This window comes from Gorilla gorilla, chromosome 23 (genome assembly GCF_029281585.2).
Source record: "Gorilla gorilla gorilla isolate KB3781 chromosome 23, NHGRI_mGorGor1-v2.1_pri, whole genome shotgun sequence".
In the NCBI taxonomy this organism is placed as follows: domain Eukaryota; kingdom Metazoa; phylum Chordata; class Mammalia; order Primates; family Hominidae; genus Gorilla; species Gorilla gorilla.
In genome coordinates this window covers 20,291,507-20,308,817 of record NC_086018.1, presented here as the reverse complement: position 1 = coordinate 20,308,817, position 17,311 = coordinate 20,291,507, and the positions used below count along the sequence as shown (strand labels likewise).

The 17,311-nt window shown below is 48.7% G+C and overlaps 3 gene segments (V, D, J or C); all 3 read right to left on the bottom strand.

Moving 5' to 3' along the window:
* Window positions 1–1,177: 1,177 nt before the first annotated feature.
* On the bottom strand, window positions 1,178–1,805 carry LOC134758194 (immunoglobulin lambda variable 2-8-like). The segment is given in 2 exon segments: window positions 1,178–1,605; window positions 1,721–1,805. Coding segments are annotated over 2 exon segments (474 nt in total).
* Window positions 1,806–4,839: 3,034 nt separating this feature from the next.
* On the bottom strand, window positions 4,840–5,452 carry LOC134758167 (immunoglobulin lambda variable 3-9-like). The segment is given in 2 exon segments: window positions 4,840–5,120; window positions 5,407–5,452. Coding segments are annotated over 2 exon segments (327 nt in total).
* A 2,832-nt stretch (window positions 5,453–8,284) lies between these two features.
* On the bottom strand, window positions 8,285–12,828 carry LOC134758193 (immunoglobulin lambda variable 3-10-like). The segment is given in 3 exon segments: window positions 8,285–8,413; window positions 12,284–12,609; window positions 12,763–12,828. Coding segments are annotated over 3 exon segments (501 nt in total).
* Between the last annotated feature and the right edge of the window lie 4,483 nt (window positions 12,829–17,311).

The following is a 17,311-nucleotide window of genomic DNA, read 5'->3' as shown; positions in this document are numbered from 1 at the left end:
CCTAACCTCTTTGGCAGATGTAGCCTGAATGCAGCCTGGCCTGACAGCTTGGCTGCAACCTCGTGATTAACCAGGAGCGAGAATGACCAAACTAAGCTATTCCCAATTCTAGGTGCATCCAAGTCACAAGGTCACAGACATGTGTTCTCTTAGTGTGCTAAGTTTTGTGAGTGTTTTTTATGCATCAATAGACAATACACTTTGGTTTTTGAAACAAATTTTAGTGTTTATATTTCAGGTACGCAACATGATGTTATATAGTAGTTACTTTGTAAATATATATAGTAAACTAGTTACTTTGTTTTAAATATAATCTGTATAATCGAAGTTTAAGGAGCCTAAAGTATATATGATAATAGCTGTATTTAACAACTGGCTCAGAAAATTTAAATATTGGACCCAGCTAATGTCCGAATGTGTTCTAAATCAATTCTCACCATTAGATTATTAGGGATTCCAGGTACAAAAGTATTGACAGCCATGAAAATTAGAAATGCTCGATGTCCATGAGGAAGGGAGGCGGACTCAGGTTAACTCTTTCCTGTGGAGCCATTTTGGAATCTCCCATCCTATGGGGAGACCGTCCACTTGTGAGGAGTTTCCAGGACAGGGCCTCAGCGATGTGAGGGGAGGAGAATTCTGCGAGAGCACTGAGCCTGTCGCTCAAAATCTCCCCAGCTCAGCAACCTGAGGAATTTCGGCAAAGAGCAGGAGCAATAAAAAGAAAAACAGCAGCATCCTCTTTGTTCTTAATCCCTCAAAAACATCTTCAAGTCTTCTCAAAGTGGTCACTGCTTCAGGACCCAGGTGCAGAGGAATAGACCAGCTAGGAGGGCCATCTTCATTAGAGCGTGGTGGACACAGAGTGGAACAAGATGCAATTCCTGGAAACTGGAAGCCATCCCCCTGATGGCTTCTGTCCAGATTGATCTGCACAGTGTGACAGATGGGGGATGCATTTAGAATGAGGATGTTCCTGAAAACAGGAGGGACTGCACCAAGCAGGAAACTCCTTGTCCCTACGTCCCTGCATTGAAGAGCTAGGAATAGTTGCACGTTAAGGGACCAGAGCACACAAGCAAAAGGAAGCTGCTACAGTCCTGAATGAGAAACTACAGAGCAGGTTTCCTTTTAGACCTCATGGTGGGAAAGGAGAGGAGCTGAGAGAGGAGAATTGTCAAGGCCATCCTGCAGGAAACCCTTGTACAGCGTGAGGAAGCATCTGCAGAGCAAGAAGGGGGCCTGAGAGCCCAGGGCAGGTTTTGATCTTACTTCCTCATTGACTTAAAACACTGTGGAAATTGTTGCTGCCTGCATATGAGCAGCAGTAATAATCAGCCTCGTCCTCAGCCTGGAGCCCAGAGATGGTCAGGGAGGCCGTGTTGCCAGACTTGGAGCCAGAGAAGCGATTAGGGACCCCTGAGGGCCGATTACTGACCTCATAAATCATGAGTTTGGGGGCTTTGCCTGGGTGCCGTTGGTACCAGGAGACATAGTTATAACCCCCAATGTCACTGCTGGTTCCAGTGCAGGAGATGGTGACTGACTGTCCAGGAGACCCAGACGCGGAGGGAGGCTGAATCAAGGCAGACTGAGCCCAGGACCCTGGAAAGGGAGAAACACAGTCTAGTGAGTCAGTGCTGGGCCCAGGTGAGCCTGAGGAGCAGGAGACCAAGGATCAACCCAGAGGTCCCTGTGGCCCCTTCCCTGGAGGCATCACCTGTGCCCTGAGTGAGGAGGGTGAGGAGGAGCAGAGCCCAGGCCATGGTGGTGACGTCCTGAGAGCGCTGCCTCCTGAGACCCCAGCACTGGGCCTGCCCCCCAGCCCTGTCTTATCCCCTCTGCCTCAGAGAAGGGCGGGACCTCCATGCAAATCTGCATCCTGAGCTCCTCTTCTCACCCCACCCTCACTTGGGCCTGGGCTTAGAGACTTCTGCTTCCCTTGACAGCGGGGCTCAGCCAAGGAGACTAAAGTCCCTGATTGTCTATTCTGATGACAGGAAGTTGATTTCTTTGCACGTGATTTGCTCAGGAGAGAAAAATCTGCTGAAGCCCCTCACCTGAGTGAGCTCCTGGCCCTCAGTGTCTTTGCTGTGTGGTGCCTGTGTCTCTGTGACCCTCCAGGCCTGGGCACACCTCGAAGTAACCTCTTTCTGGCACTCATTGCCAGGTTCTCTCTATTCTCAGGAAATGGGGCTGCTCAACCCCAATGGAAGCCTCTGCTGGGTGGCGTTGGTCCCTGGTCTGCCCAGCGGCAGCCTCGTCCCATCCCCACTCCCATGCTTTGTCCTGAAGCATCTGCACCATCGAATCCCTGGAGCACATCAGCCACCCCAGGCAGTGCACCCACATCCACACGGGCACATGTGGGTGGGACCCTGTGAAGGGAACAAGGAGCACCAACCAGGGCCACAGTCCTGAGCCCGAGTCCACTGCTCCCAATCCTGCCCCTCCCACTTACGAGCAGGTGACTTGTCCTTCCCAGCCTCTGGTTCTCAGCCTGATAAATGGAGACCACAGAGTCCATTCTGCATACAGGTGATCCATGGGGATATGAGCCAGCAGGGAAAAGGGAAAGTCTGCTAACAGGCCTTTCTATGTGCACCAGAGTGATATTATCATGAAAGGTTTATTGAAAGATTTACTTCCATTTTACTGTGATTTATGTGTCAGGTCACAGAGACGCATGTTTCCTGCTTTCTTACTTTCCCCCATCTGAGCACATCCTCAGGACAACCTAAAGCTGACCTCTCTCAACCCTTCGACACTGAAGACACACAGACATTCAATAAATACATTTTTATTTTTTCCTCCAAATGCTTTTAATCTTTCTTCATCTTTCCCCATTGCCTATGATGCAACTCTTTTAATGTTGCATATTAAAATAACTATTAAGGGATTCAGGTTCTATTTAAATATTGTAACATACACTATCCTGTCTTCCCATCTAGATTGAGCTATAAAACCATGACAAGTGCATGGAGCAGCTATTTGAGCACCAGGAAAGCAAATGGTACGCAGCAGTTTGGGATGGCCCCAGCAGATGAAATACAACAGAGTCAGTGTGAGACTGCTGGATTTCCTCACTGTCCCCTGGCTGGGACTCCAGACAGCCCCAAACCTGAAGGGGCACAAGCCTGAAAACAAAAAGAAGTCCAGAAAGCCCTCTTGTTCAGGATCGAACCTGGGAAAGAAAACTTATTTGGCTCAAAGTGAAGGCTCAGTCCCCTGCACAAGCAAGTGGTTCACACCTGTGTTCTCATCTCTCTTATACCAGCGCCTCTCCCTGGGTTCACACTGATGTCCTATGGATGGAGACGGGGCTTCCTGCACCAGGTCACTCTACAGCCCCTGTAACCTGAAGCCGTGCAGACCAGCCTTGTTCAATCACAATATGATGTGAGCCTCATGGGAATCCCACTGTCTAGTCATCACATTATAAATACAAAGAGAAGAAGTCAATGAGTTTAAATAATATATTTTATTTACCTAGCATATCAAAAAGAGTATCATTTTCATATATAATCTAAGTACCATTATTTATGATATATACTTTGCATGGCTATTGCTATTACTTTTTGAAGAATCTTGGAGATTGTGTGGCTGATGGAGATGTGAATGGGTTTCCTGTTGACAAGGGTGGGGTGTGGTGGCTTTTTAGGTGTCAACTTTGATAGGCTGGAGGAGGGGTGGAAAGAATGATTTTTTACACAGGATGTGGAGGGTGGAGGTAGGCAGTGTCCATACTTAAGCTCACCCTGTGGGTGCATCTGTGGTCCCTGCATGGGGTGAGGCTGCTCCTCCTGCCCCAGGTTTCCCTGCAGGGAGGTCTGACTCCAACTCTCCCTCAGACCCCAGAGCACCTGGTAAGTCAGGCTCCCTTCTCATTCCATACAAATGCAAGAAACACTCAGCTCTCATTGGGCATTTGGATACTCATAGTGCTAATTTAGGAATAAACAGGTGCTTTCCAGCATACAGTGGCCTCCTGAAGTCCCGCATGGCCCATGTTGGGGATGGCTGGTGATCTTAATTGGGTTCCCTGGAAGCAGACTCTGAGATGAGGAATTGCATGCACAGAGGATGTGAAAGGAGGTGAGGGAGGCAACACTGGGCAGGAGACCCCGACCCTCATTGAGGTCTCAAGTCTTTCCTACAGAAAGCTGTGGAGCTGGGAGGATTTTCAGGTCTTCCTATATTGAGGCAGAGTCGAGAACTCGGCCTCAGGCAGTCATGAAATCTAACCTCACTGAGAGAGGGCATAGACCTGGAGGAGTCTGTTTTCTGCACCGAACAGCACTTTCCAGTGAGGACACAGCTCTGACCTGCCAGAAGCTCCCAGTAGTGCTTAGTGGGTGAGCTCAGAACAGGGGATCTGGGCAGATCCAACAGTGTCTACTCCATTGGTGTTTCTCTAAAGAATGACAGGCTTACCACAGGAGCCTGAGCTGGGCAGTTCTGGGGACTGATCTAGGACATTTGGGGCAAGGACTGGCCTGTCACCACCTATGGAAATCCAGAGACAACTGTGGATGTCTACCTCAGTCTGATCTTCCATGCAGGCCCTATTTTCCCAAGTCACAGCTGAGTCACCAAAACACCAGTCCATCCTGATCACATCACCCTAAATGAACTACTGATGCACTTTCTGCAGACCCCGCCTGAAGGACTGGAGGGAAGGACAGGCTGGGGGCAGAGATTAAAGAGAATTTAACCAGATCTGCTTAAGGCTTTGTTCATAGTCCTCCTTGAATTAGAGAAAGAGGGTGACATAGATGGCAAAAGGGTTTGTGTCTCACTTCCTCATCTGCCTGTGTCACTGTGTGCAGTGCTGCTGTCCTACACCTGACAGTAATAGTCAGCCTTATCCCCGGCTTGGGCTCTGCTGATTGTCAGGGTGGCCGTGTTCCCCGAGTTGGAGCCAGAGAATCGCTCAGGGATCCCAGAGGGCCGGTTGCTATCCCTATAGATGACCAGCACAGGGGCCTGGCCTGGCTTCTGCTGGTACCAGTGCACATTTTTACTTCCAGTGTTGTTTCCCCCACAGGTAATCCTGGCCGTCTGTCCCAGGGCCACTGACACTGAGAGTGGCTGAGTCAGCTCATAGGAGGCCACAGAACCTGCAAGAAAAGGGTAGAGAATAGAATAGACTTGAAACTGAGAGGCTCAACCCAACAATGCCTTCCCACCTGCCTGGCCTGAGTTTCAGGAATAGAAGTGTCCTCAGGGGACCATGAGCACAGAAGAACAGTGTGGGGGGATTTCACCTCCAGCAGCCCCTCCCCCTGCAGCAGGATGATGAGCATCCTGCACACCACAGGCAGGGCCCTGCTGAGATCACTGTCAGGCCAGGCTGGACCCAGAGCCTTGGAGCTGGGTAGGTGGCTGGGACACTGGGGGCAGCACCTGTAAAGTGAGCAAGGAGGCTCAGAAGGAGAGCGGTCCAGGCCATGGCTGCGGCACCCCCGATGCTGCTTCCTGAGGCCCAGGCTGGGCAGGTTCCTTCCAGCCCTCTCTTATCCCCTTGCTGAAGAGAGCAGCCTGTGATGCAAATCAGCAGAGTCAAGGGCTGCTACTGGAGGAGCTTTATGGTTTCCAGAGAAGGGCTTAGCCCCAAAGGATGCAGAGAGGGGGAGGAGTGGCCTTGCACTCTCACCGTCAGCCTACAGGATCTCCTTTACAAACTGGTTCCACAGTCTCTGCAGATATCTCCACACCACGCTGTGCTCAACCCGACTCCTGGGCTCACTTGGTCATGGTAGAGCTCATAAGTGACTTTGGGTGTTTTTCCTAGGATACATGAAGCCCTTCCTATGTGATTGTCCCTAACTGTTGCAGGAGGTGGCCATAGAGTCACAGTGGTGATGGGGAAATTATCTGGGTCCCCAGTCCCCTCCTCCATTCCATTCTGGCTCAGGAGGGAGGTGGTGAATTTTGGTCTAGGCCTCTAGATGTATCCTGATCATGAATAATTTGTGCCAGAGAGGAGATTTTGGGTGTAGGCCTAAATCCGTTTTTGAAGACACTTTCCAGAACCTAATGCAAGGACCCTCTATCCACACTCTACAGGTGGCAGCACGTGCCTTGGATAGGTACAGATCCCACCCCAGGGCGCAGCTCCTCAGTGCTAGAGAAGAATAAAATTTCTTGGTTGCCAAGTGCACATGGAGTGTTGGAAGATCCATGGGATGCGGTAAGTTTCTTCGTTGGCTGTGAGCTCGAGGGCAGGTCATAGATGCTGTGCCTCAGTGTCCCCAGGGTGCTGTGAGGACCAAGGACAGATAAGGAGGTCAAGAAAATGTTTGCTCCATGAGAGAATGAGAGGGGTCAGCAAACTGCAAGACCCCTGGAAGTGAATGTTTATTATGACTAAGTTGTCTTCAGTTGCTGGGGAAAACAAATCAAGGAATTAAAAAGTTAATTAAGTCAACAGAAGGTTAATGAGCAACTATTTTGTGCCTCACAAGGAAATCGAGACCTGTGATTTGGCAGCTTTCCCAGGAGACAGATGGGAAAGCCCAGGGACAGTGGAGATGGGGAGCAGCCAGGGAAGAAGAAGCTGCTGTGTCTACAGGACAGGGGCTCCCAGAGCAAACGGCAGGGAGGGGGACACGTGTCACCTCAGGAAGGACACTGTGCGTGACAGGGACAGCATTTTAGCACAACTGGGTGTGTGAGGAGAGGGTGTGTGGGGAAGTCAAGTGCCTGGACCTTTGTCAGGGAAATAGGAGCATCTACAAGAGCTGAAGATAAAATTTGATGCTAGAATTTTTACATCAGTGTCAAGGACAACACTCTAGAAAAAGAAGGACCTATTTTCCCTCCAGGTGTCAGGTCGTGGTCACTGACCCTCCCTGCATGTCAGCATCTCCCTGATGCCCAGGTCCACCCCATCCCGAGGTGGCTTTCACAGGCGACTCTTTGCTGCCCCCCTGGTGGCTGCTCCATACTGACTGCTGGAGGCTCATGGGCCTCCTGGGTCCAGGCATAGGAACAGAACCTGCTGCTCAGGTTCCTGATGCCTTGATCCGTGGACTGCTGGCCCCTGGGGAGGAATTCCTCTTCTCTGTGTGGCCCCTGCCTGACTCAAGACCAGGTAAAAGGGGCTCAGCTTACCCATGAAAATACAAAAAATACAGAAACAATGAAAGCAAACCCCCATCATATTGGAGAAGAGTAACCTGGAACAGGAGTGTGAGGGGAAGAGTCTGCCGTGTGTGGGGATCTGAGAGGACAGCAGCAACCTGAGGGGATCTGGGACCCAGACCAGTCCCTGTCTGATTTGATATTGTCTTGTAAGTGAGGAGCTGGGGGCAGGTGTGTGGTGCGTTAGGTGTGCGGAGGGAAATTTCTTGCTTATGCTCAGCATCTGGGAGGGGCTGAGTGCACACACTCCCTGTTGGTCTCCAGGATGCAGTCGCTGAGGCTGGGACTGATTAGACACAAGTGGGCTCAGCCCTCTCACTTGTTCCTGCTTACCTGGGGCTGAAGCCACTTAGAGTGGTGGTTAATCCGCCTCCACACTTCTCTCCCGGTGTCCAACATGCAGCCACGGGAAAATTAAGCTTCTGTTACTTCCACTGATCCTGGGTCACCATCAATGCACCAGCACAAGCAGGTTGACTGTTTTCTGGAAAGTTCTCTGGCAATTTTCCTTTTGTTTCAGTCGTGCAGAGCTGACTGATGGGGCACCTGCCTTTCAGAGGATACCTGTTTGCTACCAGGCTCTTACTCTAGAGGAAGACAGAGCCCTTGGCATAGCTGGGGTGTCTGCTGTGCCTGTGGGTAAGTAGGTGTTTGTAGAGAACAGGTTTTCTTGAATGTCACCATGCTTCACAGCACCTCCACACCATGGTATCACTAGGTCCTCAGTGATCCTGTGATTCCTCCTGCTCTGGGCAAAACCTTCTGCTACTAATTAACTTGCTTCCTCAGGCTGTTCCCAGAAAGTCACTTTGTGAACCTGAGTTTATTCCTCAGTTTGTTTTGAGAGTTAATAGCTATTAAGTCTCACTCACCTTCACCTGTGTAATGGCTGATTGGCAGTGAAGGGCTTCCTCTTACAGAGCACCTGCCGAGTGCTAGTGGCTGGGTGGTGGAGATGTGGCACTGGAAATTCCATCTGCAGAATGAACAGCTCCTTCAAGTTCCAAATCCATCTATAGACATTGGCCGCATACACGTCAGTGCATAAGGTCATCATCGGCTGCTATCTTTCCTCCATCGACTCAGTCCCCAAAAGTCATAATGCCCTTCCCTTTGATGGTCAAAACATAAAATGGACTCAACACTGGAACGAGGTTCTACTGCACACAATGAACGTGGTCCAACTGTGCACCAGGAACTTGAGTTCTTGAGTTTTCTTGTGGAACTTTTTGCAAAATGTTTCATAAGCCTCGGCTTCCAAGGAATACTGTTGGATCAGAGAGACATGGCAACCAAATGTGAGCATGGGAAACTTCAGGGTCCTGAAAGGCAAGGAAATTAGGCAACTATAAGAATCATTCTTGGGCAGCTGGAGAATATGATTATGGTCTGCATAGAAGAGTGCTATTAATATTCTCACTTGTGATAGAGAGAGAGAGAGAGAAACAAAAAGACGACTATGGCAGAGTGTCCACAGTTACCCCATCTAGGAAGAGGATGTGTATATATATATGCGCTTGTGACAGTAATCTGTTAACTTTGATGTATACGCATGATTTCACCAAAAAGCAGTTGTACTCTTAAAGAAGGAAACAAAAAGACTAAGAGATTCTAAGTGAGAAAAGAAAGCCCAGTGAACCTGGCCCTAGGGCCTGGGATGAGAGATCCCTCCTGGAAGAGGGTGCCAGCCTCACCTAGCAGGACCTGCCCCCTGTGCCTGCAGACCCGGGATATGGAGCAGAGGGGCAAGTCCTGCACTTGGCACCAAGGACTTCTTAGTGAGCTCCTCAGAAAGCAGCCCAGAGCCCAGAGATAAAATCCTAGCTATCAGGGAGCTGGAGGCACACCTAGTCAGGTCAGACAGGTGCTGGGAATTTGGGGACTGGGAAAGGTCAGTGTTCCCTGAAGACAGTCCCCAGGTGGGACCAAAGGTTGGGTCTGCACTTCCTCTGCAGTTTCTGTGAAATGTCAGGACAGGAAGGATCCTGGGGCCCATAGGGGCTGGGTCTCCTGTCCTCCTCAGGCCTCAGGTGCCCCATTAGAATGTGGGGTCAACTCATCTAGGAAACCAGAGGAGACACGGCTTCTACTAAGCTGTTTCTACGCAAGGAAAAGAGGAATTCCAGTAGGATTGCACCGTGTGAAAAAGCTCTCTCCTTCCCTGTGTGACGTGTAATTACACATGGAGCCATGTGACACTATATGGATTCCTGAAGTTCTCATGTGTTCTACAAACCTGTAAAAGGTCCTTGCAGCTTCAACGAGCTTCCCCCTGTACAGGTTTTATTGAATGCATGTAGGCCCTGAGAGTATGGAAAAGCTGTTAGGAATCTCCAGCCCTGCAGGGGCCAGGTTAGGACCAGAGAGGACACCTGATTCTGAGGCCTGACCTACAGCTGCTCAGAGGGCAGGTAAGAATGAGAGGCAGGCCGAGGTGGGACAGTTTGTTGCAAGTCCCCATCTGTTTTTTTCACTGTGAGTCCCAGCCAGCTGCCCCCACTGTCACAATCTGAGGCACAGTAAGTCAGCTTTGTCCCTGGCCTGGGCACTGCTGATGGTCAGGGTGGCCATGTTTGCTAGTTTGTGGCCTAAAAATTAAGCAGAGGTCTCTGAGGGCTGGTTGCTGTTATACTAGAGGACCGACATTGAGGCCTGGCTGGGCTTCTGCTTGTTCCAAAATGCGTGTTTATTCCGAGGTTATCTCCAGAGCATATGATCATGGTCATCTGTCCCAGGGCTACAGACACTGAGGGGAGCTGTCCCTGCATGTAGGAGGCCCAGGGCTGTGCAGACAGGAGGGTAGAGAGGGGTTGATGACAGAGACCCATTCCCAGAAGGTCCCAACACCGAGGCTGTGCCTGGTCTGAACTGAGGGTTTGGGCTGGCCATTTACGGAGCAATTTATTGAGTGGTTTAATGGAAGGTCTTTCACTCTAAGTAAAATGTCTCTTAAAACATTTCCACACTATTGTCTTACAAATTTCCACAATTGAAATCACTAATGTTTCCTGTTCTCAATATAAAAATAGATTTCTCTTAGTTGTGCTAAAACTGAATTGGATACCAAGATGTGGTTGACAGGAACCCAGGGTAGGCAGGGGCCAAGTAGTGGCATTTTAGTGCCTAAGACACTGGGGCTTGGTTACACTAATGCATAGCTGAGCCAACAAGGCATCAGAATAATCAGACAAGATCATGGATGTGGTCTAGGTGGTCCTAGTGACCCTAGGGCCTGAGGTAGGCGAGCAACCTCCCCATTGTTATTTTTCTAAATGAGCAGAAAGCTCCATGAGAGGAAGACTGGGGGGGCTCCTGGGCCTCAACAGGGGCTCTTTGTGACTGTGGCCACAGAGCTCACCATGGGACACAAGCTGCCAATGAGCTGGGTGTTATCTGACCCCCAGTCCGAGGTGGCCATTTACAGTGGCCTCCCCATCACATGGCTGGGCTGTACCTGAGACCTGATGGATCAGGTCACAAGGGACAAATAAGTTGCATGAAGAGGTGGCCAGATAGACACAGGCCAACTCCTGCCCCATGGCCATCCTCTCACCTTACAGCCTGGGCCTCCTGAGGGGCTCCCTGGGACCAGCTGCCTAGGAGGAGGCACTTAGACTGGGGTTACAGAGGTTTCTGCAGGACATGCAGCCATCCCTGCTGTGGACAGTGCTAGTATCCCACCTGGCCTCTGGGCTTCCCTGAACAGCAGTGGTGGAGGAACACTCTCCTTAAGGCAGAACTTAGAGCAGTGTACCTGGTTCATGTCATCTGCAAAGAGAGACGGGCAGAGGTTCCTAGTTCATGGGCTGTGACTCAGGGACTTGGAAGATGATCAAGGATGTTCAGGGACACAGGAAATACAATCAGAATATTGATCACAACTATGTCTGAGGGAGAGATGTGTGAAAAGCAGAAAGCATGAGGATATTTATCTCCTATGTGAATATCTTGTAAAGTCTGACATGAGAAGGAATTGATTTTGCTAAACAGGTTGGTAGGATGGGTGACTCTCTGGACACCTGGCAGTCTGCCCCAACCACTGCCATCATTGCCCAATTGGTTCAATAACAAATGCCCTATGGTTGCAGAAAAGGAGGCTGTCCATGGGCTCATCAAAGTGGACTACCACTCACTAGAGCTGACCTGGCTGTAGCTACTGCTGAGTGACCATCTGCCAATGGTGAAGACCAACAGGAAGATCCCTATAGGATGCCTGGTTGATATTAATTTCATTAAAGCTGTTCCTTCATGGCAGGGATAGCTCTTTGCTCTTGCCAGAATACACACTTAGTATAGACAGGGATTTGCTTTCTTTGACTGCAGTGCTTCTGCCAAACCTTTTATCTCTGGATTACAGAATGCTTCACCCACCATGATGGTATTCCACAGGGGGCTTTGACCAAGGAACTCATATCACAGCAAATAAACAGCAACCATGGGCCCATCCTCATGGCATTCAAGTGTCTTACCATCTTCACCAATGTGGCATCTGGCTTATATGAATGGCTTAGTGTCTGCTTGAAGACTCAGTTACTGTGGCAGCAGGATGGCAAAAACATGTAGGGTTGGGCAATGTCTTTGAGGATGGGGCATGCGCTGTACAGCAGTGCCCAATATGCAGTACTATTTCTCCCACAGTCAGGATCCATGAGTCCAGGAATCAATGAATAAATTGTAGTGGCTCCACTCAAAAACGTCCTTAGTGATCCATGAGCAAAATTTAATGTCCTCCCCCACAACCTTGGGCTCTGTGAGTCTAGAGTCTTAGTTGCACTGGAGAAATGCTTCTTCCAAGAGATAAAACAAGGACTGCATTGAACTGAGAGCTGAAAGTTTCCCCTGTCGCTCTGGGCTTTTCATGCCTGCATGGATGTCCCGCTGTGTCTGTCTTTCCACTCATACTCTCCATTCACAACTCAAACCGTGGGCAAGGAAACACAGGGCAGTCTGGCCCTGCCAGGCCCAAATCCACTCCTGACTCATTCCTGCAAAGTCTGCCGAGAGGAGTGGAGGGAAAAGCAGCTTAATGATCTCCTAACCAGGTGAACTCTGCCAGACCTGCTTATGGGTTTGTCCACAGCGGTCCTGGGGCTGGAGGGAGAGGGTAAAATAGATGAAGAAGGGGTTTGTGTCTCACTTTCCCATCTGCCAGTGTCACTGTGCTATGATTACCACTGCTGTCTGTTGAGTAACAGTAGTAGTCAGCTTCATCCTCCACCTGGGCCCCACTGATAGTCAAGGTGGCCATTGTCCCTGAGCTGGAGCCAGAGAATCTCTCAGGGATCCCAGAGGGTTGTTTGCTGTCCTCGTAGATGACCAGCACAGGGGCCTGGCCTGGCTTCTGCTGGTACCAATAAGCATATTTTTTTGGCAATGCATCTCCAGAGCAGGTGATCCTGGCTGTTTGTCCTGGGGACACTGACACTGAGGGTGACTGTGTCAGCTCATAGGAGGCCTCAGAGACTGCAAGGAAAACAGGAGAGGGGGCTTGAAGATCAAGAGCCCATTCCCAGGGGTCCCACCCTAAGACTGTGTCTGGGCTTTGCACAGGGTTCAGGGCAGGGCCAACTTGGGGTCTATGGGGACTGAGCCTGGGGCAGGGCCTGGGAGCAGCACCTGTGCAGAAAGTGAGGAGGGGGAGCAGGAGAGGGGTCCAGGCCATGGTGAGACACCCAGAGCTCTGCCTCCTGAGCCCACAGCACAGCTGGGCTCCCCAGGCCTCTCTTATTCCTTCCCAGGCCCTATGGGGCAGTAAGTGCTTGGTGTTCATGCAAATTTCTATCCTCTGGGACTCCTCATTGAAAGATGTCACTCAAACTAGCTGTGGGGGCAGCACAGGTGATTGAAGAAGGAGTTGGGTCTTTGGTCAGAAAATTAGCCTCGACCTCTGAGGCCTGTGATCACAGTCACCTTCCTGGGGACTGGCCATATGACCACTGTCCCAAACCTCTCTGACCTGTGGTCTGTCCTGGGCCAGGCTCAGCAGGGCTGTGGGCCTTCTAGAAACCTGGCTTGGGGCTGAGTTTGGCCCTGCTGAGAGATCATTGATGAAACCTGACTCAGCAGCAGGTGGACCAAGAACCCACCATATTCCCCCTCCCTCATCTCCTCTCTGGGTCCCCCAGCATTACTTAGTCCCATCCTGGTCATTTCATCTAAATAATGTACTGTGTCGTCAGGATACTTGTTAATTATTTCAGTAGGAGTAGGTGGTTCATTTACGCAACCACACACCCTTGTGGCATCATCTGGACGTCTGCTCTCATTTCAGCCATGGTGCCGCTCCTTTTAGGCCATCCCCCTTCCCCACATAGATCAGCCATTGCCATCCTCAGCTCTTCCATTATTTATTTATTTTTTCCTATGAGTATTTTGTGTAAACTTGTAAAAGGCCCCAGAAAAGCATCGGGGTTCTCAGTCCAGTGTGTTTTTCTGGTGCTTTTTACAAGTTTACATGAAATATTGATGGGAAATTCAACTTTAGGCCCGGTGGTCTCTGCAAATATCCCAGGGACACAGCCTTTGCACAGAGTGTGAGCTCTGGATGGTGGGTGGTCCCTGGTCTCTGCAATGCAGCAGACTCTTGTCACTGAGCCAAGGACAGCCTTGTGGTCAGAGCTCTGGCCTGAATCAGGTGAGAATCCCCTTCCCTCTGGAGAGCATCTCCTCTAGGAGGCCGGGGATGCCCCACCCAGGAACCGGGGCCCTGAATGTGCCGCCCCACCCACCTGAGACTCCCCTGCGCACAGGAGCTGCCCCCTGAGTCAGAGTCAGCCTCGAGCTAGAAGGAGAGGCAGAGGGAGGAGGGGTCAGGTGTCCCTGGAAGTGCCCAGGACAGGGTTCAGCTCCCCAGGACACTGCTGGAGAGGGAGGGGCGAGGCCCTGAGAGTGGCAGGACGCTCAGATGGCCATCCTGGGTGAAGGACTTGAGCCCTGGGAGCCCCATCCTCTCACACTGGGCCCCCTCCTAGAGCACCTCAACCTTGGGGCATCTTCCAGGGAATTCCAGCACTGTGGGAGCTGCCCAGGCTGACATCTGGGCCCAGGTGCCTCCAGCTGCATTTCCCAGGTGAGGCTCTCATTGTGCCCCGGCTCCTGTCAGTGTCCTGGGTGATGCTGTTTGAGTCTGACCCTCAGAACATGGTCGCTGTAACCAGAAGCAATAGGATGGACTGTCCTGACTTCCAATCCTAGGACTGAACCTTGGACACCTGTAGACCTCCCAGGGCTGCCTACCCCTTAGGCTCCACCTGGGCAGCCCCAGCCTCTGGCTGCTCCTGGCTGCAGCTCTGCTGTCCCCTGCTGGTGGACAAGACTGAGCCTAGGAGAGCTCTTCTCCTCCGGGTGACCCCTCAGCACCTGTCATCTGGGAGGGTGGGGACAAAGGAGTCCAGCCTCACTTTGAGCCAGTGTGATCCACTGTGGTTTTCTCATGTCAGCACAGAAAGGTCATGTATATGGTTTCAGGAAGGTGGGCAGGTGCAATTCCCATAATGGAGTCTTGTGCTGAAATGTTGTTCTTTGGTCCATGATTTTTGATTGCGGGCTGGAGAGTGCAGGGTAAGCTGTAGCTCTTCTGTGATAAACATAAAAGTCCAGAGAAATGCAGCGACACCTCATGGGGACCCTCAATTCCTAAATATATGGGAACTAAGACTGGTGCCCCCATTTTATAGGAAAAGCTGCATTGAATTTGGGAACACCTGATGTTTCTATCACTAAACCTTAGTTGTGTACTTAAGTCATTATCATCATCATCGCCATCTTCTTCTATGACTGTTATTTTTATTTCATCACACACTGTTAACAATCTGTGGTGGGAGGATTTCTACACTATCCTTGTCTGTTGTTTTGAGAAAATTGCGAGTATCTTGCTAATACATCTGGGAACATGCTTTCCCACACTCCAGAAAATGCCCCCAGAGATGGACAGGACCCCACCAACCTGTGTCCACCCTCTGAGATTCACTTATTCCATCTTTAACTAACAGGTTCTTTTTGTGTCTTTTTGGATTTTTTTTCTTTTTTTAGAAAAGAATTTCTTAACTGCAGTATAAGCCTCCCAGTTTTAAAGATAAAATTGAGGCCAAGAGAACTAATGCCCAGGATAACAAAGAAAAGTTGTGGCAAGTCCAGTTGTTCCTGTACCTTGAAACTTGGTTCAATGTGTTTATTCACTTTGTTAGTTTTTCTGTGCGTGTATTCTTTGGGATATTGTACATTTAGAATCGGGTTCTGTGCAAATAGGGACGATTTTACTCCTTCATTTCCATTCTAGATACCTATTATTTCTTTCTTTGCCTAACAGCTTTGACTAAAACTTCTGTACAAAGTCAAATAGTAATTGTGGAGGCAGGAGTCCTTGTTTCGTCCCTGATCTTAGTAGGGAAGCTTTAACTCTTCCACCATTTAATGTGATGTACACTGTAGCTTTGGGTAAAGGTCCTTTATTAGTTTGTAGAAGTTTCCTTCTATTCCGAGTTTGCTGAGTGTTTTTTCTTTATTTGAAATCAGGAAAATGTGGTGAATTTTGTGAAACACTTTTTCCGCATCTACTCAGATGATCATACACTTTTTCTGTCACTCTGTTAATATATATTACATTGATTCATGTTCTTATGTAGAGCCATCTTTGAAATCCTTTATTCCCCTTAACTTAACGTTGGATTTGGTTTGCTTTTATTTCATTGAGGATTTTTGCATGCTCATTCTTAAGGAATATTAGCCTTTAGTTTAGTTTTTTTTTTTTTTTAATACTATCCTTGTTTGCCTTTGGTGTCAGGGTAATGCTAGGGTCTTCGAATGTGCTGGGAAGTACTTCCTCCTAATCTATTTTGGGAAGAGATTGATTATGATTGATATCAATTCCTTTTTAAATTTAGCAGAATTACCAGTGAGGCCATCTGGTTTTGAGTTTTTCTTTTCTGGGAAGTTTCCATTGCTGATTTACTTCCCTTATTTTCTATATTTCTGTTGATTTTTTTCTCTTTTTTCTTGAGTCAGATTGGCAATCTGCATTTACTATGAATTTGCCCATATCTTCTAAGATTTGGCATACAATTGCTTATGTGTTCTTCTATTATAATTATAATTTAAATTTCCATAAGCTTTGTACTATTGTCCCAAATTTCTGATTTTACGTATTTGTGTCTCCTGTCTTACTATCTTTTTTTTTTTTTTTTTTTTTTTTGGAGACGGAGTCTTTCTCTGTCGCCCAGGCTGGAGTGCAGTGGTGTGATCTCTGCTCACTGGCAAGCTTCGCCTCCTGGGTCCATGCCATTCTCCTGCCTCAGCCTCCCGAGTAGGTGGACTACAGGCACCCACCACCACGCCCAGCTAATTTTTTTGTGTGTGTTTTTAGTAGAGACGGGGTTTCACCGTGTTAGCCAGGATGGTCTTGATCTCTTAATCTCGTGATCCACCCGCCTCAGCCTCCCAAAGTGCTGGGATTACAGGCGTGAGCCACCATGCCCGGCCTAGATGGTCAATAAAAGTGGAGAAGTGAAGTCTCCAAGTTATATTATAGATCTATATATATTTTTTTCAAATTGGTCTTCCTTTATGTATTTTGAAGTGCTATCCCTTGGAGCATAATTATTCTATCTTCTTGACTAGTTCATTATTTCATCAATTATAACGCCTTTCTTTGTCTCTTGTAAGCATTTTTAACTTGAAACCTATATTGTCTGAAATTACTTTAGCTACCCCAACTCTCCTTTTGTTACTATTTACACCTTTCCTTTTGTATTTGGCTTTTGATGCTTTGATCAGAATGTGTCTCACTGCGGATTTCAGTTTAACTTGCTTGGAGTTTATTGAGCTCCTTGAAAGTATAGATTCTAATCTTTCATCAAACTTAGAAGTTTTGAGCTATTTTTCTTTATGTATTTTATCTTTCCTTTCCTATTTTTCTTCTCTTTCTGAAACTCCCATAAAGCAATATTGATATGTTTGATGTTGTCTCATATGTCTCTTAGGCTTTGTTCATTTCATTTATTCTTTTCTAAAAAAATTTATGCTCATCCTGTGGAATTTCAATGATGTATCTTCAAGTTCACTGATTATTCTTCTGTCTGCTCACACCACTACTTAACTCCTCTGGTGAGATTTTGATTTCAGCTATTGAACTTTGCAGTTTCAGTATTTCTGCTTGGTTCCTTTATAA